This window comes from Vipera ursinii, assembly GCF_947247035.1.
Source record: "Vipera ursinii genome assembly, chromosome: 5".
NCBI lineage: Eukaryota > Metazoa > Chordata > Lepidosauria > Squamata > Viperidae > Vipera > Vipera ursinii.
The window spans coordinates 86444565-86469657 of record NC_139518.1 but is presented as its reverse complement, the minus strand read 5'-3'; the positions used below and the strand labels follow the sequence as shown (position 1 = coordinate 86469657).

The window sequence follows — 25093 nt, the reverse complement described above, 5'->3', positions numbered from 1 at the left end:
ATTTATCAGTAGCATCTTAGAACAGAATAATAAAAAAACGAGAGCAGAGTTTAGAACAGCTTTTGGAGAAAAAAATATCCCTAAGCAAAACTTACCATCACCTGGAAAGAGAACTCATATATATCTCAGCTTATTCTACTCAGATATGCCCAGTTTTTGGATTCTTCTCCTTGCCCCTCGTGACGTTTTTCTCATCCCACTCCTCAATTTTCAAAAGGCGTTCCTCAAACATCGAAGACCCAGCCCAGCATTGTATAATGTACAGAAATGCCTTTCTGCCAGAGGTCACCTTACCTATCTGAAGTCATTTATCTGAAAGAAAGCAGTATCCTCACCGCGTTTCCTGTAATTCAGTGGGAAAGCGCTTGCCGGATGCCCGCAGGTCAATGTTACATAAAACCCATCTTGCATTGGTTCGATTGCTAAGGCCAACCTCGCTCGCTTTTCCAATTTCCTCCCTCCCCAGTTTTTGAGAAAAATCAGCCAATGGATGGAGCCGGGGGAAAAATCCCCGCCAGAAGCAAGTCTTGCGCGAAAGCGATGCCAGTACTTTGGATCCTATGCAAACTGTTAAGATGGAATTATAAGTCAACGACAAAGACTGTGCACAAGGGCAGTAAACAATCAATCACTACGCCCCTAAAGATTCGGATTAAACCCCTACAAAAAGGAATTCACCCTATTCGAGATGAATCTACAAAGAGAAAAAAAGCTACGCTTGCGCAGATTCCCGGCCTGTTACCTACCCATTCTCTCCTCCCCGAGCAAAGCGAGGCGCATGCGCACTCCCGCCAATTGAACGGACGGCGGAGGAAGGCCGGCGACGACAGGGGCCAACCCGTGGCGAGGGGGCGTGGCCTTTGTCTGTTGTGAGGACTGAGGCGAGGGAGGGCGGAGCTCTGTTGTCTTCAGTGAAACGTTTGGGAGCCATTCGAGGCCCAGCTGGGCGAGGAGCCGGCGGGCGAGCGGGAAGGGCGGGTCCGACCGAGGCCCGCTGCGGCTGGTCTGCGCTCTGGGGGCGGTGGCAGGATCCAAGACCCAGCCCTTCGAGAGACAACATGGTGTCGTGCCTCGTTTCCCGAGTCGTTGTGTAAGTAGGAGGAGGAGGTGGGTGCCGGGATGGCAACGTCCGTTCTGAGCCGATCGCGACCGAGCCTCTTCTTTCCGGGCCCTTCTTGTTGGCGCCCCTGCCAGCCTGACTCACGAGGCTTCGGGAAAGTGAGGGAGCCGGCGGCCACGCTTCCTGGGCGAGGACCGCCGGTGGCAAGGATGTCCGGAGCCCCAGCTTGGCTGCTGCTCCCGGCGGCGTCTGCAGGTGGCGCCTCTCCCGCCGGGCCCGTTGCGGGAAAGGCCCTGCGAGGCCCCGTGGGTGGGTGGAGGCAAAGAGGGAGGCACGGCATGCTTTTCTTAGCAACGGTGCACAAGCTCACCTCACAGGGTTGTTGTGGCGAGAAAAAAGAGGCAGGAGCATTATCTTCACTGCCTTGCATTGTACAAAATAAAGGCAAGATATATAGTGACGGTGTACATCAGTGGGATTTCCCGGTGGTTTCCCATGCAAACATTAACCAGATCCCATTTAGCTTTCTGAGATGAGCCAAAGTCAGCTAGCTGTTACCATTTTTGTGGAGTTCTTGGTGCTTTCTGAGCTTGCTTGTTTGCATACGTTTCACTCCCAACTAGCTAACATCAGTACTCAGTGATTCATTTGTACTGATGTTGCCTAATTGGGTAATGAAACATCTCCAAACAAACAGTCAAGCTCAGAGAGCATCAAGTATTCTACAATTCAGTCCTCACCTACGTAATTTTTTTCTATTGTTGTCATTTTTCCTTTTGCTTTAAACTAATACTGTGTTTTATAGATGCTTACTGAAGTTAGCTGGTAGGGGACACTCTGGAGTATGGGCAACTTGATGTCTAGACCAAGCCTGCGCAACAGATAGAGGGGAAGGGGCTACTTTGATAAGTGAAAAATAATTGTTGGCTGCAGAGGAATACTGGCACACTGTTCAACTCATTATTGGCTAGCATTAGTGGGGGCAGTGCTGGATCTAGCAGTGGATGGCAAGGTTTGGAGGTGCTTAGGAGCGCATCTTTAGGAGGATGATAAATTTATTTTATAAAAAAAGTTGGTGGGCCATACAAAGCTTTTTTGGGGGGGTTATGTGTCTCATGCTGTGCAGGCCTGGTTTAGACTATTGTTGAAAGAAGATTTTAGGCTGAATGTAAGTGAGCTGTAAATCTAATTAATATGTGCTAGTGAGAAGTGAAAGTAAGAACATATGTTTGATTTCATGATGCAGTAATTAATACAGATTTAGATCTACAGATTTATTAGCATAATGATGGTAAAGTTAAGCATTTGGCAATAATAGGTGTTAACAGGTCAATGTTTCTTCCTATCCTCTTAAATGGATAATAATTATCATGAGTGAAAAATCTTCTTTTACATGTATTGCTATTCCCTAATGAATCTTATATCTGAAGTAATGATATGACAGCTTCTGGAACTGATGCTATGACTTAAAAATAAGCACCTAGAAAGTGAAGCCCTGTGCAAACTCAATAGTGGCTTTAATTCTTAGTAAAGGATTTGGACGTTAAAACTATCATTTAAATGGAAAATATGAGGTCTAGCAACCTTGGCACTATGATTGGCTATGCTATGGCATTTATTCTGTGCTTGCTACAGAGAACCTAGATCTTTTACAATGTATGTTCTTATATGCACAATTTTTACATTGCAGCAGCATCAAAAAGAATCCTTTTTAAAGGATTTTAAAAAACTTCAGATATTATTTTGTATTCATTGCAAAGATTATGTGATTCATGTGAAAGAAACTTAAAGTGAAGAAGCTTTCTCTATCATAAGCAAGGCATTTTGAGCCTTAGTATTATATAAGCAAATAATTAAATAGCAAGTTCCTGTTTCTACGAAGCATATACTGAAGTAATAAGCATGTTGGGAATTTCATAGTGATGAATTCAAGGTGGAAATTCTAGAGCAGTCCAAGGGTTATAGTGTTATGATTTTAAAAGGCTTTTGAATTCGCACCATAGCATCACATATTGGAGACAGCAGTTTGACAGTAAAGGTACTGGCACAAAGCCAGCTGGGTGACTTGGGCCTCTCTGTCAGCCACAGAAGGAAGGCAGTGGCATACCAGTTCCAAAAATCTTGCCAAGAAATTTGCAGGGACTTGTCCAGGTAGTCACTCGGAGTCAATTTGCATGGCATTTGGGGGGGGGCGGAGTGAATATCATGTCAAGGAAATGTTTTTAAAAATGGAATGTACATGTCTTTTGGAGTGTCTGCCAATTCTTGACTCTCTAAAATGATAGTTATAAACAATGATAGTTTAGTTGATAGCAAGCCACTATTGCCTTCTTTACTTAACTGTGCATTTGATGTATGGAAGGAAGTGACTTATTATATCACACTGTTTTTCTTACACAGTGTTATTACTTTATGTTGTAATTTGGTTTTGTGTTAAAATGCTGTAAATTTATTGGGATTATTATGATTTAAATTTACCTTAAAACCCAATGAGGTCTGTATTATTTCTATTATGTTTTCTGTAAACCTCTTAGCAATTAGTAAAATTTAATAATGGTAAAGGCAATTAGCTACAACAGCATGTAAAATTTAGGCATTGTTGGATAACTAGTAGATTTTGTTGAATCCCTAAGTGAATACATACTACCTCTACACGGACAAACATTTAGCATTATATACTTCTGCAGATTGTTGTTTGGTGATTCAAATTAAGATCTGATCCCTATGACACGTACAAAACCTTGGACACTTTTCTAATATGGAACTCAGGTCCTAAAAGGCCCTAAAAGGTTTTTGATTTACTCTGAACCTTCTAATTTCTCAGAGTGTCATTGTTGTTTTGTCTGCTTTCAACAATCATGAAGTACATTAAGAACCTCTTTAAGCATTTGAAAATATTTTTTTCACTCTTAGGAAAGTGGGAGAGGTATGAAAGACATCTATAAATGTTTACAGCTAGCAATTTCAATTGGGAGAAACTCCATTAAGAAATGGAAGTTATAAGGAACTGTTGAAGTCAACTTGGTCTTCCAGTTGTTGAAGTTATCCAGAAGACCGAGAAAAGCCTTTGTTAGATTTGGTCAGATGTGCAAAACAGAAACCACAGACGATAACCTAACCTACGACCTGCTGAAAAGTTCTGCTGACAGGCATACAGGTCATGGTACAGCCTTGTTTACGTAACAGCAGCCTACATGGGAGCAATTTTCTCACAGAAGTCTAAATTATGCAAAAGAAAACCCTGATGAGCCTGAAACATTTTGAAATAAATAAATAAATACATTCTGATGAAACCAACATTAGGTTGTTAGGTAATCTTTTCTCCAAAGATATATTTGAAGAAAAGAGCCACAGCTATTAAGCTCAGAGTCAAAACTTGTGACAAGGAAGATAGTTGACTCCCTGCCAAGAGACTGTAAAACCAGGCATGAATCTATGGGCAAAGGACAACTAAGATATGAAAATAGTGTTGAAGGAAAAAAAGTCTTCATCATGATTCAGTCCAAGCTGGGAATAAACAACATGGAGACTGCTTTAGAAAGAAGGTTGCAGTTTATTGAAGAGAGCCAGACAGAAAGATGGCTCTGGAAGAAAAGAGAGCGAGCACACGTAGGGAGTGGGTGTTTATACCCTCTGGGGCTCTTGAGTTGTTTCCTGTTCCTGTTTGAGGCTTTTGTGTCATGTATTTTGTGTCATGTATTTTGACCTGAGTCTGAGTGTGCCCCTTTGGTTAATCGTATTATGCCCTGTCTTAGAGTTTGGGTGGGGTATGTAGATTTTAGTGTCTTTATCTTCCTAAGCTTCTAGCTGGGGGCCTCCAACTTTCCTGAATGGATTGTTTACATCTGCATTTCTACAGAGCTGGTTTCTGCTTGGGCGAGGGAGACTTGGGGCTATTAAGAAAAAACTGGGCATGCTTTTCAGCCTCTTTAAGATCCTTTGAGGAAATATAATATTCTGCCCTTTTAGTATTTCCTTCTGGGGGGGATGACTTCCCCCAATAGTATTGCTTTGGGGGCAACTTGTATCAGATTGGCAAATAGCCACATTCCGGCTGGTGTGAAAATTTTGAAACTGGCTAAAGAATCAATTACAGAACAAAGCATATACTTTTATCCCAAAATGTAGCCGTTTGAAATATATGACTGGACGTCAGTTAAAAAGAAACTATTGTTGAACAACCATATCACAAAATGTCACTAGAAGTGATATCTCAATTGGGACCAACTGGATTAGAGACCAAAACCATTCAAGAACCATCCAGCAATGAAGAAATAACATTGCTTTACTCTGATGATGAAAATGCATAGAGGGCATCAGCTTAACCTTCTCAAAGATGATAGTCATACCCATCAGAATGCTTTCAATGGGATTTAATCATAATATCTGGTGACTTCAGTGCCCATATGGTAGTAGATTGGATAAATTGGAAAGAAACCTTTGGAAGATTTGGCATAGATGAAGCAAATGAAAATGATACTGGATATTATAATTTGCAGCCAATATCTTATAGTGGGAAGAACCCTTTTTTTACTCATGGGGTGAGATTTATGCGCAAGGGCACATAAATCTTGCACTTCTTCTATACCCAATTCCAGTCTATCAAATATATATGTGCAATGTGAAGTACTGATTATGCAAAAATTAATCTTAAGTTCCAATGTGTAAAGCATCAGATAGTTTGTTCAATAAATGGAACTGGTCAAAACTGGCTGAACTAGTAAATAAACAGGTATTCCAAATAGCATTAGCAAACCTGATACTGCTTGATGAAATGAAAAACCCTCCAAGTCTCTGATGATGTCTATGATAATGCCAAAAGTTTGTGCCCAACCATACAACCCCAGGTGCAAGAACGGATTTCAAATAAGTTTTTCAAAACTGATGGAATCTATCTGATTCAGTTACAACTCTTTTGGTACTTAGAGAAGATCCCCATCGTAGGAAAACTAAAAATTATAATCTGTTCTGAAAAAAGGCCACTGTCACAAATGCAAATTCTAATTGGGAAGAAGCCTCCCCTCAATCATTGGAAAGGTCTTCATGAGAATCATTTATTCTAGAAATGGCAGAAACAATTAGGGCAGGTGTCCCCAATACAGTGGACCTTTTGAAATCTGGTTAAGGGGGAAAGGCGGCCTTGTCTTTCATCTCTAACTCATCCCCACTACATCTGTGCCTAGAGAATGTGATCATCTATTGCAGGCATAGAGAAACTGCGCCCACCCCATTGCTGGCAATAGCAAAAAAGTTGCGATACGTCGTGACACGTCACGTGACTTTGCGAGGTGGACACCCCTGATCTATTGTTATCACCATTTTATTATTACATTAGTGAGTGACTTTTCATTCACCTATCCCAGCCACAGCAGAGCAAACTTTTGCTTATAGAATGATCTTTGTATCCAATTCTGTAACAAGTCAGGGTGCTTTTTCACCCTAAAGCAGGGGTTCCCAACCGGGGGTGCAAGACGATATTCCAGGGGGTGAGAAACTTGGGTTTTGAAAATTATACTGTATATGCATAATTCCCCTTCATGGATTACTGCTTGTTGGGGCGAAGGGGCTTGCGTAATTCAATAAAGCTATGAGCTATGCCGTGCAGGGCTACCCAATATGGAAAGGTCATAGCAGAGAGTTCTGACAAAACGTGATCCACTGGAGAAGGCAATGGCAACCCACTCGGGTATCTTTGCCATGAAAACTCTATGGACAGTACCAAAAGGCAATACGATATGACGCTGGAAGATGAGCGCCTCAGGTCGGAAGGCGTCCAATATGCTACTGGGGAAGAGCAGAGGGCTAGTACTAGTTGCAATGTATGACTCTGAAAGTTGGACCATAAGAAAGGCTGAGCGCCAAAGAATTGAGGCCTTTGAACTATGGTGCTGGAGAAGACTCCTGCGAGTCCCTTGGACTGCAAGGCAATCAAACCGGTCAATCCTAGAGGAGATCAACCCTGACTGCTCTTTAGAAGGCCAGATCCTGAAGCTAAAACTCAAAAACTTTGGCCACCTAATGAGAAGGAAGGACTCACTGGAGAAGAGCCTAATGCTGGGAAAGATTGAGGGCAATAGAAGAAGGGGACGACAGAGAATGAGGTGGCTGGACGGAGTCACTGAAGCTTAAATGGACTCCAGGACAGGAAGGCCTGGAGGAACGTTGTCCATAGGGTCGTGATGGGTCGGACACGACTTCGCAGCTAACAACAACAATGCATAATTTGTTGTTGTTATTTCAAACTTTTGTATCCATGCTGTCTTGATATGAGAATACAGGTTCCTGATAAAGTGTTAGCTCTATTAATGTTATTTAACAATTACGTTAAAACCAGTCACCAAATGCTGATTTTTGTATGGAGATTCTCAGTCATCCAGTGCATAGTTATCCCAAAGGTGCTTTTTCACAAAGCAACTGGACTTTCTTGTTTTTCTTTGAACACATTTTGCTTCTCATCCAAGAAGCAGCTTTGGGATGAATGGTGGTTTTTAAAAAACTAAATATATGCAGTTGAAGTCTGGAGGAAATTTCTTTTTATGCCTTGACTGAGATAGGTTTTACCTATACTTTAAAAGGTAAAGGTTCCCCCGCACATTCGTGCTAGTCATTTCCAACTCTAGGGGCCGGTGCTCATCTTCGTTTCAAAGCCGAAGAGCCAGCGCTTGTCCGAGGACGTCTCCGTGGTCATGTGGCCAGCATAACTAGATGCCAAATGTGCACGGAACACTGTTAACCTTCCCACCGTAGTGGTCCCTATTTTTCTACTTGCATTTTTACGTGCTTTCGAACTGCTAGGTTGGCAGATGCTGGGACGAGTAACAGGCACTCACTCTGTTACATGGCACTTGGTATTTGACCCGCCAAACTGCCGACCTTCTGATCGACAAGCTCAGCGTCCTAACCCACTGAGCCATCGCGTCCCTTCATTACCTATACTTTAGAAAAACTCTAATGCATCCTACTCTTTTTTTTTATGGAGCTCAAAGGGAGCAATAAATGACAAACCTATTTCTCCATACAGGTATACATTGAGGACAATATACTTTTATCACACCCAGACACAAAGAGCTAATGAGACACTTTGTAATGAGATACTTTGTTATCTGTTAGACAGAATGTCACAAGGAAAAGTCAAACCTGTTGAACAGGAAAGAGGCTGCCTTAGGAACTTTATCTGTGGAGTCCATGGTGCTCTCTGAGCTTCGTTGTTTTTTGCAGACGTTTTATCTTTACTAAACAGAACATTTCATTTCTGGTGATAAATATTCAAAAGTCCTGAGATAGTTATGTACAATTGAATCAGAATTAGAATAGAGCTGGAAGGGACCTTGAAGTTCTTCTAGTCCAGCCCACTGTTCAAGCAGGAGACTATACCATTTCAGACAAGTGACTGTCTAGACCAGACATGTCAAACACAAGGCCCGGGGGCCAGATCCGGCCCGCGAAGTGGTTTCATGCGGCCCGTGAAGCCATCCTGGAAACAGTGAGGGAATGGGCCCCCACTGCCTTGGCCCTGGCCCAGAGGCCCTCAGATCTGTCCCACTCCTGCCCAGGCCCCCATAGGCACCCTTGATGCGAACGATGTAGAGCTGGCCACACCCACCCAGTAGGCCACACCCACTCTAGCCACACCCACCCAGTAGGGCACGCCCACCCTGGCCATACCCACCCGGCCCCCTGAGGGCAACCGCAATGCTGATGCGGCCCTCAATGAAATTGAGTTTGACACCCCTGGTCTAGACTCTAGTCTCTTCTTAGAAATTTCCAGCGATGAAGACCCACAATGTCTGAAGGCAAGCTGTTCCACTGGTTAATTGTCCTCACTATTAGGAAGTTTCTCCTTAATTCCAGGTTACTTCTCTCCTTGATTAGTTTCAATCCATTGTTTCTTGTCTTGCATTCTGGTGCTTTGAAAAAATAGGTTGACCCCCCCTCTTTGTGGCAACCCCTCAAATATAGGAATACTGCTATCCTGTTTCCCCTAGTCCTTCTTTTCTCTATACTGGCCATTCCCAAATCCTGTAACCATTCTTAATATATTTAGTCTCCAGGCCTTTAATCATCTTAGTTGCTCTTCTTTGCACTTTTTCAAAAGTCTCAACATTTTTTTTGTAATGTGCCCAAAACTGGATGCAGTATTCCAGGTGTGGCCTCACTAAGGCTTTATAAAGCAGTACTAATACTTCATGTGATTTTGATTCTATGCCTGTGTTTATACAACCAAGGATTGTATTAGCTTTTTTTGACTGCTGCGTGCTGCTGGCTCATGTTTAGGTGATTGTCCACTAGGACTCCAAGGTCCCTCTCAAAGTTACTGTTTTTGAGCCAGGTTTAGCCTAATCTATACTTGTACCTTTGGTTTTTACTGCCCAGGTGTAAAGCCTTGCTTTTCTCCACATTAAATATCATTTTGTGGGATAGGGCCCATTGCTCAAGTCTGTCAAGATCTTTTTGGATCCTGAGCTTGTCTTCTGTGGTGTTAGCTATTCTTGCCACCTTCGTGTCATCTGCAAATTTGATGATTTCTCCTTCTATTCCCTCATCTAAGTCAGAAACTTGTGGTACCCCACTGATTACGTGTAGATGTAGCACCATTAAAGATTACTTGTGTACATTTTGTCAGCCAGTTACAAATCCATCTGGTGGTGATGCTATCCCCCATTTTTCTAACTTACCAAGAAGTAGGTTGTGGTCTACTTTGTCAAATGTCTTCCTGAAGTCTAAATATAGTATGTCCACAGCATTTTGCTTGTCCACTAATTTAGTTACTTTGTCAAAGAATGAAATAAGATTGGTTTGGCATGATCTGTTTTTAACAAACCCATGCTGGCTACTAGTTATAACTTTGTTTCTAAATGTTCACAGATCTGCATCCCCCCCCCCCAGTATCTTCCCGGGTATTGATTTTAGGCTGATTGGTCTGTAGTTTGGGTTTGTTTGTTTTTTCTTTTTTGAAGATAGGAACCACATTAGCTCTTTTCCAATCCTCTGATAGTTTCCCAGTGCTCCAAAATTTTTTTTATTAAAGAGTTTTTTAAAAAAATTTACAATACATATCCCCAAAACCCACCCACCCCAAACCACCCCCCTTCCCCACAGTGCTCCAATATTTTTTAAAGATATGATACAATGGTTCTGAGATAATATCTGCCACCTCCTTCAGAACTCTGAGGTGTAATCAGGTCCCAGTGATTTATATTCATCAAAATCAGACAGGTGTTCTCAGCATTTTCTTGCTCATTTTAATTTTTATTCCTAGTCTGTCATTTATAGTTGCCTTTTTGGTAGGTTAGCCTATAGTTTCTTTTTGTGTGAAGACTGATGCAAAGAATGAGTTAAGCAGCTCTGCTTTCTCTCTACTGCCTCTTACTTCCTTGCCATCTTCTCTTGCTTGAGATTTGTGGTAATTTTTTGCCTGTTTGTCAGGAAACATACAGTCAAGACTGATTCACACTTTCACCTATACTTCCTCTTCACTCACAGCTTGACAATAATAGGGAGCGGGGTGTTTGGAATGAAGGGGAGGGAAAATGGTATTCAAGCATCCATTGGCACCGTGGGACATTGCTGGTGTCCCAAGGACACCCCGACCAGATGTCCTAGTGTTGCAGACTGTTTCTCATCACAAAATGAACAGGCTAGTTGGTGGATATTTTGGACTATGGGTAGCCCATAGGGAAAAGGGATTAATTACGCTTGCTTTTGCATAATTTCGCTTCTTCTGTGCCAGTGTGGTTTAATCAGTAAAGTTTTATAGTCTTGGAAAAACAATGTCCCAGGAGTGCCTTTTTCTAAATTCGGCAACTGAACAGTTGACACATACAAATCCTGTTGTCTTTAAATAGTTAAATACTGATATCTATGTTAGAAGTAGGTGTTATTTTATATATTATTTTGGTTCTCAACAATGGCATGCTTCAGGCAGAATATTATGAATATTTTATTTAGAAAATTTGTATTGCCACCTACTCACATATGGCGACTCGAGGTGACTTACATAAATATAAAATTACCCTATAAAAATAAAATAAGAGGAAAAATAATAAAATAATGTAATAACCCCCCACCCTTGACAACACACATTCAAACTAATGATTTAATGGGCTCTATCACGTTCTGGGTTCCTCAGGCCGGCAGGCAGAACTAGGTCTTCAGTGCCTTCTAGAAGTATTAGAGTGGGGGCCAATCTAATCTCTAGGGGAATGATGTTCTAGAGCAGGGGTGTTAAACTCAATTTCATTGAGGGCCACATCAGAATTGCGGTTACCCTTAGGGGGCTGGGTGGGTATGGCCAGGGTGGGCATGGCCTACTGGGTGGGCGTGGCTAGAGTGCGTATGGCCTACTGGGTGGGCGTGGCCAGCTCTACATTGTTCGCATCAAGGGTGCCTATGGGGGCCTGGGCAGGAGTGGGACAGATCTGAGGGTCTCTGGCAGAAGGAGGGTCTCTGGGCCAGGGCCAAGGCAGTGAGGGCCGTTCCCTCACTGTTTCCAGGATGGCTTCACGGTCCACATGAAACCACTTCGCGGGCCGGATCCGGCCCCCGGGCCTTGTGTTTGACATGTCTGTTCTAGAGAGAGGGAGCCACCACAAAAAAGTCCCTTCTTCTGGGTCCCACCTGATGCATCCTTAGGGGACAAGACCCACAACATTCCTTGCCTCCTTGCTCTAGTGCAGGGGTTCCCAACCAGGGGTGCAAGACAATATTCCAGGGAGTGTGAAAACTTGGGCTTTCAAAATTATAGTCTATATGCATAATTCGTTGCCATTATTTTGAACTTTTGTAAGGGGTGCAAGAATATATCAGAAGCATTCTAGGTATGTGGTGTATAGAAAAGGTTGGGAACCACTGCTCTAGTGGGTTGGGTAGATGTGACTGGGAAGAGGCGGTCCCTCAGATAACCTGGTTCCTAGCCACGAAAGGCTTTAAAGGTGACAACCAGCACCTTAAATTGCACCCAGAAGCAAATGAGCAACCAATGCAGCTGCCACAGGAGAGGTGACACATGTGCACACCAAGGTCTGCATAAAACTGTGGGCTGCTGCATTTTGTACCCACTGGAGCTTCTGGATGCTCTTCAGGGGCATCCCCATGTAGAGCATGTTGCAATAGTCAAGACGGGAGGTAACTAAGGCATGAGTGACCGTGAGTAAGGATTGTTGGTCCAGGAAAGGGTGTAACTGGCGCACAATCCACAGTTGCGCAAAGGCCCTCCTGGCCATGGCTGCCACCTGTTCTTTGAGCAGAAGCCGCAAGTCCAGGGGCATACCCAGATGCTCCAGGACAAATACCAAATCTGACGTTTGAACTCATCAGCTCTCAGTAATCTGGTCAGTTATCATGATGACTATTATCTCCAAAACCATCTTTAACCCTGCATCCAATGAAGGCAGATTCATTGAATACCCTCATACTCAAGCATTTATGCTGAATATTCATAAAGTACAAATTTTTACAAGATAGCAAATTGGGGAAAAAAGCTTTGATTTTACATTAAATTATCACCCTCAAATATCCCCTCTCGTTCCCACTAAATGCTTCCAGTTAAGACATGGTGGAGAAAGAATAGTTTGTACAGTCTTGATTAACTTGTAGAGAAAATCACGAAATTGATCTTGTTATTGTCTAAATCAAGAATTTGACATTTCCTGGGCTTCCGGTGGCGGCGCGGCGCCGGAGACAGCCTTTTCGGGCTGCCCGCGGCTCAGCTGTGTTGTTTCCACCCGAAACAGCGCCGATCAGCTGTTCGGGTGGATTTGAAGCCCCCTCCTCGGGAGAAGAGGAGGGGGTGAGGCCCCAGGTAGGGGTTGAGTTCTCCGGGGCCGCCTGAGCTTATAGCTTGGGCGGCTGAAGGATTGAACTCCCCCGTAGCCTGGGTTGCTCCCAGCTGTTCAGCGTCTCTGCTCCGTGATTTTTGGAGCGGAGCCAGGCGTTTGCGACCACCCCTGCCAGAAGGAAAGACCATGGAATAAAAGGAGCAGGCAGAGCGGTACAGGAGGAAAAGGTGAAGAGGACTTTTATTACTGCTTTCTAGCTTAATGGACTTTATAAATTTAAAAGTGAAAGTGCGTAGTAAGTGAAAGTAAAGATGGCGGCTAAACCTCCCCCAAAAACTCTTCGGAGTGCTGGAACTTCTCCGGTGCAACAGTCATCATTGCAAGCGTTGCTTCCTCCTGATGTATTGACACCGAAGGATCTACAAGATGCTCTTGAAAAACATGCCCAGGTAATTCTGGAATCAATGGGTGATAAATTTGCAAAGATGGAGGAGAAATTGGAGAAATTGGAGGAGAGAATAGAAGAGAGGATGGAAGAGAAGTTTAGTGTGATGAAGGTAGACATTTTGTCTTCAGTGCATAAAGTGGCTGAATGTGTGGAAGATTTGGATGAGAAAGTGGAAGATTTGACTCAAAAGAATGCCATATTAGAAGCAAAAGTACTGGAGAATGAAGATTTAAGAGACAAAATGGACAGAGAACTGAGTCTTGCTCAATATTACCAGATGCAGGATGCTGTTAGAATCAGAGGCTTAAAAGAGAATATTAAAGAAGACCTAAAGCAGCTGATTTCGGAGGCTTTGGAAGTAGTATTGAGTCAGCCAGCATCTGAAATAAAGGGAGGCATGGATAAAGTGTTTCGTGTGAATTCATGGATTGCTAGACAGAGAAAGCTACCTAGAGATGTGGTGGTTTATTTTGCAAAGAGGGAAATTAGAGATGAAGTCATTCAAGCTGCCTATGATACTAAAGTTGTGATTGCTGATCAAGAAGTTTTGGTTCTAAAAGAAATTCCTCCAAAGATTTTAAGGAGAAGGAAGGATTTTACATTTCTTGTGCAAGAGCTCAAGCAACGAGATATAAGGTTTAGATGGGAGATTCCAGTTGGGTTGATGGTGATGCATGAAGGTAAAAGGTACCGTCTGGCCACTGTGATGCAGGCGCGTGATTTTTATAATAACGTTTTAAAAGCAACCCCACTATCACTTCTGGAAGCTGCAAAGGGATCTGGAGAAGGAGAACATCAAGAGGCTGAAGATGGACAGACAGAGGAGAATGGTGCTGGAGGAGACCAAGCTACAACTTCTTTGGATGATCCTAGAGAGCAGAGGGTGACGCGTGCTGCTTTAAAACGATCAAAAAAAATAAAAGAACAAGATCAGCAGAAGTCTATGGAACTTCCAAAACGTACTTACAGCCAAGCAGTGGGAGGAGCACGGCCTAAAAAAGATAGTCCTATCAAAGCAGTGCTCCAAGAGCTTTGGGATGATATGCATGGCAACTAAATTTTTAACTTGGAACGTTAATGGACTAAATTCACCACAGAAGAGGAAGAAAGTTTTTCAATATTTAAAACAATTCAAGATAGATGTTATATGTTTGCAAGAAACGCATATTAGGGTTGTGATCCAAAAGTATTTATTGAACTCAAGGTTGGGCATGCAATTTGTTGCTTCTGCAATGAATAAGAAAAATGGAGTGGTTGTTTATGTTAAAAGTGCTTTAACAGCGGACTTAATTGAAGCAGATAAGCATGGAAGATACGTTATGATAGAGTTGCTGCTAGAAGGTAAAAAGACGCTTTTAGTTGCATTATATGCTCCTAATCAACAACAAGCTGACTTTTTTAGTTTACTTCATACAAAGCTTACCCAGTTGGATTATAAATCTTTTATTTTTATGGGAGATTGGAATGGTGTTTTGGATGTACAGATGGATAAGGCTGGAGCTTTTAAGCGCGTCCCAAGTCATGCTAGACTGCCTAAATCCTTTTTTGAAATGAAGGATGACTTGGAACTGCGAGATATTTGGCGTGAAAGACATTCGTATGAAAAGGATTATACTTTTTTTTCTGACAGACATCAATCTTTTTCCAGGATCGATTTTATTTTGTTGACTAATGACTTTTTTTCAAGGATTAAGAAGGTGAAGATATGTGCAAGAACTATTTCTGATCATAGCCCAGTCTGGCTAGAGATTAATAAGGAAAATAGAGATAGGCGCTCGTGGCGCGTAAATGAGAATTTGTTTAGAAATCAGAGAAATGTGGAAGAATGTAAACAGCGGATGAAGGATTTTTTTTGAAATTAATATGAATAAGGGCACCTCTATGGACATGGTGTGGGATGCTAGCAAGGCCTATATGAGGGGTGTTGATATATATGAACAATAAACATAGACGTGCTGTGGAAGCTAGGAGGAAAGAATTGGAGAATGAAATAAAGGAAAAAGAAAAGGCTTTGATTTTGAATCCAGAGGATGTGAAGACTAAGGAGGCTATTAAACTGTTAAGAGGACAATTTGATAAATTAATGGCTGACCAAGTGGCAACCAATTTGCGGTTTGCCAAGCATAATACCTTTTGCAACGCTAACAAACCAGGTAGATGGTTAGCTTATAGACTGAGGAAAAAGCAAAGGGCTTCTAATATAGACAAAATTGAGAATAAAGGAAGGGTTGTGTTTCAACAGGACCTTATTAAGGATGCTTTTGTGGATTTTTATTCTAAATTATATGCTAAGGAGAAGATTAATGAAAAAGACATTGATATATATTTGGAGAATGCTAGCATCCCGGTTCTTACGCAAGTACAAAAAGAGGGGATTAATCAATTGATTTCAGAAGAAGAAATTTTTACAGCAATTAAGGAATTGAAGGTGGATAAAGCACCAGGTACGGATGGTTTGACTGCGGCTTATTACAAAAATTTACAATTAGAGATGATAAAACCGTTAAAGGAACTGTTCCAGACAATCCAGAGGGGGGGGAAAGGTGCCACCGTCTTGGAGAACAGCTTTTATTTCCTTGATTCCGAAGGAAGACCAAGATGCTACTCAAGTTAAAAATTATAGACCGATATCGCTTTTAAATACAGATTACAAGATATTTGCTAAGGTGTTGGCTAATAGACTGATGAGGGTTCTGCAACAGGTGATTCATGGGGACCAAACGGGGTTTATTAGTGGTGGGCAAATGAAAAACAATGTGAGGCATATAGTTGATGTGTTAGAGTTTTTGGAAAGGAACAACCAGATCCCTGTGGCGCTAATCTTTTTAGATGCTGAAAAAGCTTTTGATCAACTGAATTGGCAATTTTTGATGAAAGTTTTAGATAAAATGGATTTTGGGGAAAATTTTTTACAACCGATTAGGGCATTATATCAAAAACAAACTGCCCGAATTATAGTTAATAATAGCCTGACAGAAACATGTAATATTGAGAAGGGCACAAGGCAAGGGTGTCCGTTATCGCCCTTGTTATTTGTGTTAACATTAGAGATATTATTGGTTAAAATACGGAATTCGGAAAAAATTAAGGGTATACAAATTAGAGATCAGGATTATAGACTGAGAGCATTCGCAGATGATCTGGTTGTTACACTGACCCAGTCAGAGAACTCTGTTGTGGACCTGATGGAGATAATAACACAATATGGGAAGGTTTCTGGATTTAAAGTTAATATACAGAAAACCAAAATTCTGGCCAAAAATATGACAGTTTCGCAAAAGGCTCTCTTAGAAGGATCAACTGGATTTGAGATTGTTAAAAGGGTTAAATATCTGGGGGTGTTTTTGTCGCCCTCTAATACAAAGTTATATAAAAATAATTATGAAAAACTATGGGGGAAATTCAAAAAGAAATGGAGAGTTGGGAAAAATTGCAATTGTCTTTGTTGGGACGGATCGCAGCAGTGAAAATGAACCTCCTGCCTAAATTTTTATTTTTATTTCAAATGATACCGATTCTTAAGAAAGATTCTAATTTGGAGGAATGGCAGCGAGGTATCAATAAATTTGTCTGGGCAGGGAAAAGGCCACGAGTTAAACTTAAGATTATGCAGGATACTCGTGAGAGAGGTGGTCTTAAAATGCCCAATCTTAAACTATATTATGAAGCTGCTGCGTTAGTAGGAATAAGTGATTGGATTAATTTGACACAAGAGAGATTATTAAATCTTGAGGTCCACGACTTGTTGTTTGGCTGGCATGCATATTTGTTGTATGACAAGAAGGTAGACAATGTGTTTAGAGTGCATATTTTAAGACAGGCATTGTTGAGAGTTTGGAAGAAGTATAGACATAAGCTAGATTGCAAGATACCATTGTGGGCAATTCCAAAACACGCAATAGAAAATATACATGCTGGTTTCAAACATGATGTGACTACGTATAAGGAGATTTTAAGTTTGGAAATAAATGTCTGGTGTCTGAAATCATATAGCCTCTTGCGAGATGAGAAGATTGTTCAAACTTGGTTTCAATATATTCAGTTACGGGCCAGGTGGAAAGAAGATCAGAAAATTGGTTTTACAATGACTGATGAAAATCTGATAAAGCAAATTAGAAATCAGGGTCCAGCACATATCAAATGGATATATCTTGCATTGATAGAAATTGACTCAGAAACAGAGCTTGTTAAAGATTGTATGATTAAATGGGCCCAAAATATTCAAGAAGTTATTACAATGGACACGTGGGAAAGGATTTGGGTGAGGAACGTAAAATTCACCCAAGCTCAAAATCTAAGAGAGAATTTTTATAAAATGTTTTATAGATGGCATTTAGATCCTAAAAAGCTTGCAAGTATGTATCCGAATTATCAGCCTAAATGTTGGAGGTGCGGTGACGAAGACGCAACATATTTTCACATATGGTGGACTTGTAAAAAGGTTAAGGCTTTTTGGATAAAAATCTGGTGGAATATGCAGATGATTTTTAAGCAAAGGATAAAGTTTTGTCCGCAACTTTTTTTGTTGGAAATAATTACAGATGCTACAGTTGTGGACACTAAGTTGATGTTGAATTTAATTACGGCAGCAAGACTCTTAATAGGTCAGTATTGGAAGAAGGAGGAACTGCCGACTATAGAAGAATGGACTTTAAAGGTTTCTGACCTGGCAGAGATGGCAAAGATATCGGCTTATTTGAAAGATCATTCGCAAGAACGCTATATTATGGAGTGGAGAAAATGGATTGAGTATATCCAGAACAAATATGGGACTAAGAAGTTTCATGTAGCATTTGAATAAGTCTTCCTTTCTTTTTTTTCTGTTTTTTTTATATATATATTCTATATTAATAGTGTTTGTAGTTATCCTATATGAGCTAGAGAGCGATAGATTTTAGAGTTTACGGTTATTAGCATGTGGTTGTTTATGATTTTTTTTGTTTTTTATACCTTGTACTTAGCTCTGGGAAGTCGGGGGTGGGTGGGGAGGGGGGAGGGGTAAGGAGGGAGGGATAGGGGAGGGGTAGGGGGGACTGTTAAAGATAAAATGTATGATAAAACTTTTCAATAAAAAAAAAGAATTTGACATTTCCTTACGAAGAAGCATAGAAACTGCTTAAAACTGCTATTTGGCTTTGAATAAGAAAATATGTTACTTCTTTTGTTACCATGTTTATTCTCCTGGAAAGGTTATATTGCTGTATTGTTACAAGCAATGAAAAATTTAGTTGGGCTTCTAGATGGCTAAAGTGGGTAGGGCGTAGTGTCAGAACATGTTGGAGATTAATGTAAATAGGTTATGACTTTATTACTTTACATGCAGTCTACTTTTAATAAACTATTGTATACATTTGCTCTAAACCTGTTTTTCTGCAGTCACAGAAGCCTTAGGAAATACTTGAAAGAGTTGGGCTGCTGCCAAACTCCTGTTTTGAATTGAGAACAACCATCTGCTGATTTAAAGCATAGTTCACCAGGCTACCATGGAAACCAAGTGTTAAATAGAAATTAGCTATCTAAGTTTAGAAAAACAAAAACCTTGCGGAAAGTAACTTTTAATCCTGAAATGCTGGTAAAAATATAATAGACTTTCAGCTGGATTTGTCTATGGAGATTCTCAATCATCCAGATCATGGTTGTAGCAAAGATACTTTTTCAAAAGGCAACTGGACTTTCTTTGTTTTTCCTCGAAGATGTTTTGCTTCTCACCTAAGAAGCTTCTTCAGTTCAGATGGATATGTTTTCCTGTTAAAAAAAGAATAATTGTGTATTTTTTCTTATGGATAATTTCTTAGGAAACTTACGCAGCTCTGTGATCCCTCCCTCCCTCCCTCCCTTCCTTCCAATCCATTTTTACCAAGAAACCTGATGCCCACTTAACTTTAACACTTCTATCATAATCCAAGCAATCACACACCTCAAATCACTTTACAGACATAAATTGAGGAAAATTAATACTTGGTATTGCCCAAACTGTCACAAGAAGACATGCTCCTAATGATAAGAAATATTTTCTGATGGGGGATTTCTGGTTAAGAAATCAGCTGGGGATGCCCTGAACTATCTCATGCTCACCTGCCCGCTTACCGGAGCTGTGCGCCAGGATCGAAAAAACCACAACCCATAACAGGAGGCGGCAGCCATGATGAGGCCACTTGGAAGCGTTTTTGTCTGTCCTGCCATAACCTCCCCTCCTGTCTCTCAGACCCGCCTCCATCGTAAAATAACCCTCCCCTCCGCGGTGGCCCCCGCAGCCTATCGGAGAACAAGAGCCACGACGGCACGCCCTCCCCCTCAGCGCGAGAGTTTAAAGGCATCATCCAATTACAAGCCGCTTGACAAGGGAGCTGACTGAAGGGACAGCGAACCAATCAAGGATCAGAGTTGAGGCTCTTGTGAGGTAACGCCTCTCGACATGCGATGAAATTGATATACAGCAGGGGGTCTTCAAACCTGGCCCTTTTATGACTTCTGGACTTCTGCTTCCAGAATTCCTCATTCAGACATGCTGGCCTGGGGATCATTTTGGAGGTACGGAGGGGAGGGGAGCAGCTGAGGGCTGCTTGTGTGACATTAAAGCACCCACCTTTGGAAGTACCAATGCTCAAGCTGGGCAGAGCGGGCGATGGGAGAGGAGTGGGCCGATTGCCTTACCAGTAACTGGGACTTTTACACACCTTCCCACCCATGTGTACCTTGGACAGGGCCCCGCTTCTCCCAGGGTGCGGGGTGCCCGAGCGCAGGGCCAATCAGGAGCCCTGCGAGGGGGCAAGCCGGCATGAAGAAAGAGAGAGAGAGAGAAAGCGCAAGTGCCTCTCTCTGTCTCTCTCTCTCTGCAAATGGTGGAGAACTGGGAGCCGTAGTTGAAGGCTGAAACGCCTTCAGCTGTAACTGCTCGCACATGTGTGTGTGAGCAGGGATCAGTGCTGCTTTCCAGGTGATAAGTGCTTCTTCGGGGCTCAGCAGACGCGCCGGGATCAGTGCTGCTTTCCAGGTGATAGGTGCTTCTTCGGGGCTCAGCAGATGCACCGGGATCAGTGCTGCTTTCCAGGTGATTGGTGCTTATTTGGGGCTCAGCAGAAGCACCAGGATCAGCGCCAAGCTTCAGCTGGAGCCCCGAAGCGCCGATCAGCTGAAAAGCGGCACTGATCCTGGCGCTTGAGCCCTGGCAGCCCCGAAGGAGCACCAAACAGCTGATCAGCTGGAAAGCGGATGGTCGCGTACCACCTGGCAGGCGCTAATGTACCACTGGTACACGTACCACCAGTTGACAAGCTCTGCTTTATATCACTGATGCTTTAAGATTCCTTGTCATATTTTCTCCATTTTAGAGATAACATTTTTATGTGGAGAAGAATCAAAATGCCTATAAAATAATTACTTAAATTTGTAAGAAAATGTTCATTAAAAAGCAATGTATAATATAATGAACCTGGCCAACTACAGTTTTTATCAACCAATAAAAAAGCATAGTCAAGTTAATGACCTGTTTGGACATTGTATGAGGCCATAATACAGTATATTTTATTTTTCATTTTCAGTAAAATGTGCTTGAAATAAACCAGGGCATAGCACAATATATGAACCCAGTCAGTATACCAGTAATACAGTGGTGGTATTCAAATATGTGAACAACTGGTTGCTGCTTCTGGAAGTCCATTCTGCGCCTGGGCAACAAAAAGTTAGTTACTGGTTCTGCTGAATCCCACCACTGCAGTAATAATTAAATACAGTTACACACCTTGTTCTTGAATCCCAAAGCAGAATTATTTCAGCAGGTTACATTGAAAAATAAATGTTCCTCCCTTTTATTCTTTAGCTTAGTTGTTTATAGTACTGTTAATATTTCAGAAATAGCTCAGTTTTTTAATTCAGCACATCCAGTAGTTTTAGATAAGTGTGTATGTACTCAGAAATACTTCTTTACATAACTAACATCTATTAAAAGGGCTACATTTGGAATGTCAGGATTAGGGTAATCAGGCATAATTGTGGAAAATGAGATCTGTTCCTTCCCTCCTTCTGCCTTGGCATGTGCCAAAAGAGGAAAGATATTGCTCTGAATTGTACCATTTTTCTGCCAGACATGGAAAGTGATAAATGAACCAACTTGTCTACCTTTATGGCTTACTCTAATACTCAAGAGTTACACATGGCAGATTATCTGCTTGAAACAATAAACAGTTTTGTTTCTGTTTCTACTTGGTTTCTCCTTTGTAATATATAAGCCTTTCATAGCCTTATAGCAGGGGTGTCAAACTCAATTTCATTGAGGGCTGCATCAGCATTGCGGTTGCCCTCAGGGGGCTGGGAGGGTGTGGCCTGAGTGGGCGTGGCTAGAGTGCGTATGGCCTACTGGGTGGGCATGGCCAGCTCTACATCGTTCGCATCAAGGGTGCCTATGGGGGCCTGGGCAGGAGTGGGACAGATCTGAGGGTCTCTGGCAGGAGGAGGGTCTCTGGGCCAGGGCCAAGGCAGTGGGGGCCGTTCCCTCACTGTTTCCAGGATGGCTTTGCGGGGCCGCATGAAACCACTTCGCGGTCTGGATCTGGCCCCCGGGCCTTGTGTTTGACATGTCTGCCTTATAGCATCTGTTCAAGCCATCTAGTAGTTTTTTATCTTTTTTCTTGCAAAATAACAAGTGTGAAATATCTAAAATCTAAGTGCAAACTTTCAGTATTTTTTAAAAGGCAGGTTTTTGATGTATGAGCACGACACAGGCCGAGAGAATGTAGTGCTCAATAGCTGTAACCAGAATAGATATAGTTTGAAATTACAGTTGTCTGAATATGAACTACTTTTCCTTTTTTTTGTTGTGTTTTCTTGGCTTCCATAATTAATGTGTGCTTGTATTCAATTAAAATATTTTCTTTATACATAGGTTGGTCTTTGGGATGCTGTATCCTGCTTATTATTCCTACAAAGCTGTAAAAACAAAAAATGTGAAGGAATATGTGAGTACTTAATTTCAACATTTCTTTTATTATTAACTTTTATTCAAGTTTTGAGAGTGTTTACTAGCTTCAACAATAATACGGATTTTAACTTGTGAAGAGAAGTTATGGTAATTTATGATATCTGAAATCATATTTTGTGTTTAAATGAGGTGTTGATGTTGATTTTTAAATTTGATGGTAAATTGAGAACTAATGCATGGAACAGATCCTTTTCAAATGCAGCTCCTCTTTGCTACCTTCCTGTTCTCTATGAAGGATATTTTTTCCTTGCCACCTTCACAGTGATTAAATGTTATGACTGAATTGGAGAGCCTAGATGTGCTGGCAATTTTTGTAGAGAAGGAGAGAAAACATATGCTGTGTATAAATTCTGCCTTAACGTGGAAGGTTACTAGCTGCTTCTTCACATACCTGTTTGTAATAAGCATACAAAAAGCATACAAAATACTTTTTCCAAAGTTTTGGAAAGTGCTTCCAATACACCAAAAAGCATTATGCTCAAGAAATTTATAAAAAATTTAGGGATATGAAAAAGTCACAGTAGAAATAAGCTATACATGAGAATGTGAATATTACACAAAGGAAAATATGACCTTTACTTAGTACAAAAAAGAATAGAGTGAGTTCATACATTTTGCTAAGTCATGGGTCAAGTAATTAACTAAATCCTAATATTAGTTGAACATAATAAATTGGCAATAATGTAATTACTTTTTAATCTTTTCCATATTTTAATTAAAAGTGTTTAGCATGCTCTGTGTATGTTGACTGATAAATAATAAATTAGTTTTTCTTCTCTATTGAAAGTGTCTCTGGGTATTGTTAGAGACTGTAAGAGTATTGTCTTAGATTGTTTCATAGAATTCAGGTACTCCAGAGCTAATGATATTTCTGATGCGTATGCTACTCTTTGAAGTACCGTGTTTCCCTGAAAGTGAGCCCCAGCCTGATTTTCAAGGGTGGTCCTAATATAAGCACTTCCCCAGGAAGTAAGCCATACTTAAGAACCTGCACAGACAGCTGGTTGCCGATTCTATCTGGTTTCTACCATAGACACGAGGTAAAAGGGGGGGTAGCTGCCAGTGCCTCTGGGATGAGGCGAAGCCAGTGAGGGAGGGGGGATCTGACCCACGTGCCCCGCTAACCTATGGTATACCTTATTGCTGCCTCTCACACCGCCTGGCTTGTTCTGCGGCTGGTTTCGGCAGGCCGTGTCCATTTGCCACATTGCACATCACTCCTGCTAATGCCGCTGCTGTGCTCAGTGGATTGCCCCCCCCGATCTGACCCACGTGCCCTGCTAACCAATGGTATACTGGTTCCTTACTGCCATCCGGCTTGTCCCATGGCTGGTTTCGGCCAGCCGCAACCATTTGCCGCATTGTGCAATGCGCCTAATACTGCTGCCATAAGGCTTGGCGGATCCCCCCATCTGACCCAAGTGCGGCCATAGCTATGCCTCCCATGCCTACGGTAACCCTAACTCCTACTCCCCCCCAACCTTAACTAGAGATGGGAAATCCTGGGGGGGGGAATGGAAAACGCTGGGGAAAAATGGTTTTCCCCATTTGTTTCCAAAGCAGTTTGGAAACGGGGAACAAATCTGCTTTATACAAGTTTTCTTGGTTTTTCCCAGGTCTTCCCATCTCTAACCCACAATGCCTAACCCCAACTCTAACCCACACTCCCCCCAGGGCAATCACAATGCCTAACCCCAACGCTAACCATCAGTGAAATCAAGTTTGATACCCCTGGTTTAAGGGTGCTTTAATTTAATGGTAGATTTTAAGGGAACACTGTAATATTTTGCGCGCCCCCTCCCCCCGACGAGTTCAAAAAGAAAGAAGTATTCTGTCGGGTTCAAGAAAGGGATCGTGGAGGACTCTCAGGGCAAGAATCTTACAGCTTTCTGCAAAGAGAACAAGTTGGATCTCCGTATGGTCCGAAAATGGCAAGCAGAGTACAATAACCTTAGCCAACAGATGGATGAGGGAAATGCTAAGAAGCGAAAGTATGGTGCAGGTAGGCAGCCATTATTTCCTGCACTTGAACACAACATCTGATTGGATTGCTGACAGGAGAGCAAAGGCTTTGGTTATGCGCAAGGCTGACATTCAAGTATTTGCCATTGCACTGGCACCACAATTAGAAATATCCCCACAAGAATTCAAAGCACCATAACACTGGCTGGATGGCTTTCTTCAGCGGTATGAACTTTCTCTAAGAAGATCGACAATACTGTTCAGGCTACAGGATACTGAACTTATTAAACGTACACTTTCATTCAAGTTGATGGCATCGACTTTTCAAAGTACCAGCTGTCAAACATGATTGCCATGGATGAGACTGCCGTGTTTATGGGTCAAGCATCTCAAACAACAATTGATCAGAGGGGTGCCTCGTCGATCTACATTCCCTCCACTGGTTATGAAAGTGCACTTGTTACCTGCATTTTGGCAATTCGTCTGGATGGAACGAAAGTCCCACCTCTAATTATCACTAAGGGCAAGAAAGATTGAAATTGAACGTGTTTCAGGCATTTATGTCCTTGAAACTGAAAAAGCCTGGTGCACACAAGCAATGATAAGGAAGTGGATCGATTTAATGCTGCCACTTGTTTTGAGAGGTGGGCAAAGAGGTCTGCTAGTCTGGGATTCAGCCAGCAAAACACATGAAGAAGTTCCTTGGAGAGAGAGGAATAGACCAAATAATGATTCCTGCAGGAATGACTGTTTAGCTCCAGATAAACAATAAACAAGCCATTCAAGGACCATTTGCACATGGATATCAATGACTACATTGAACAAGAATGGAGAGAAATCGGCGTGGAAACTTTGTGAAGCCTAGCCTG

General features: G+C 41.9%; 1 protein-coding gene across 1 annotated transcript in view; it reads left to right on the top strand.

The window, feature by feature from the left end:
• Positions 1–898: 898 nt before the first annotated feature.
• REEP3 (receptor accessory protein 3) overlaps positions 899–25093 on the top strand; it is a 55296-nt gene continuing 31101 nt past the window's right edge. Inside the window, exons 1-2 of the mRNA XM_083364650.1 lie at positions 899–1090; positions 22167–22239. Of these exons, the coding sequence (XP_083220776.1) occupies positions 1059–1090; positions 22167–22239 (105 nt within the window). The 5' untranslated portion in view covers positions 899–1058. The remainder of the gene's footprint in view (positions 1091–22166; positions 22240–25093) is intronic.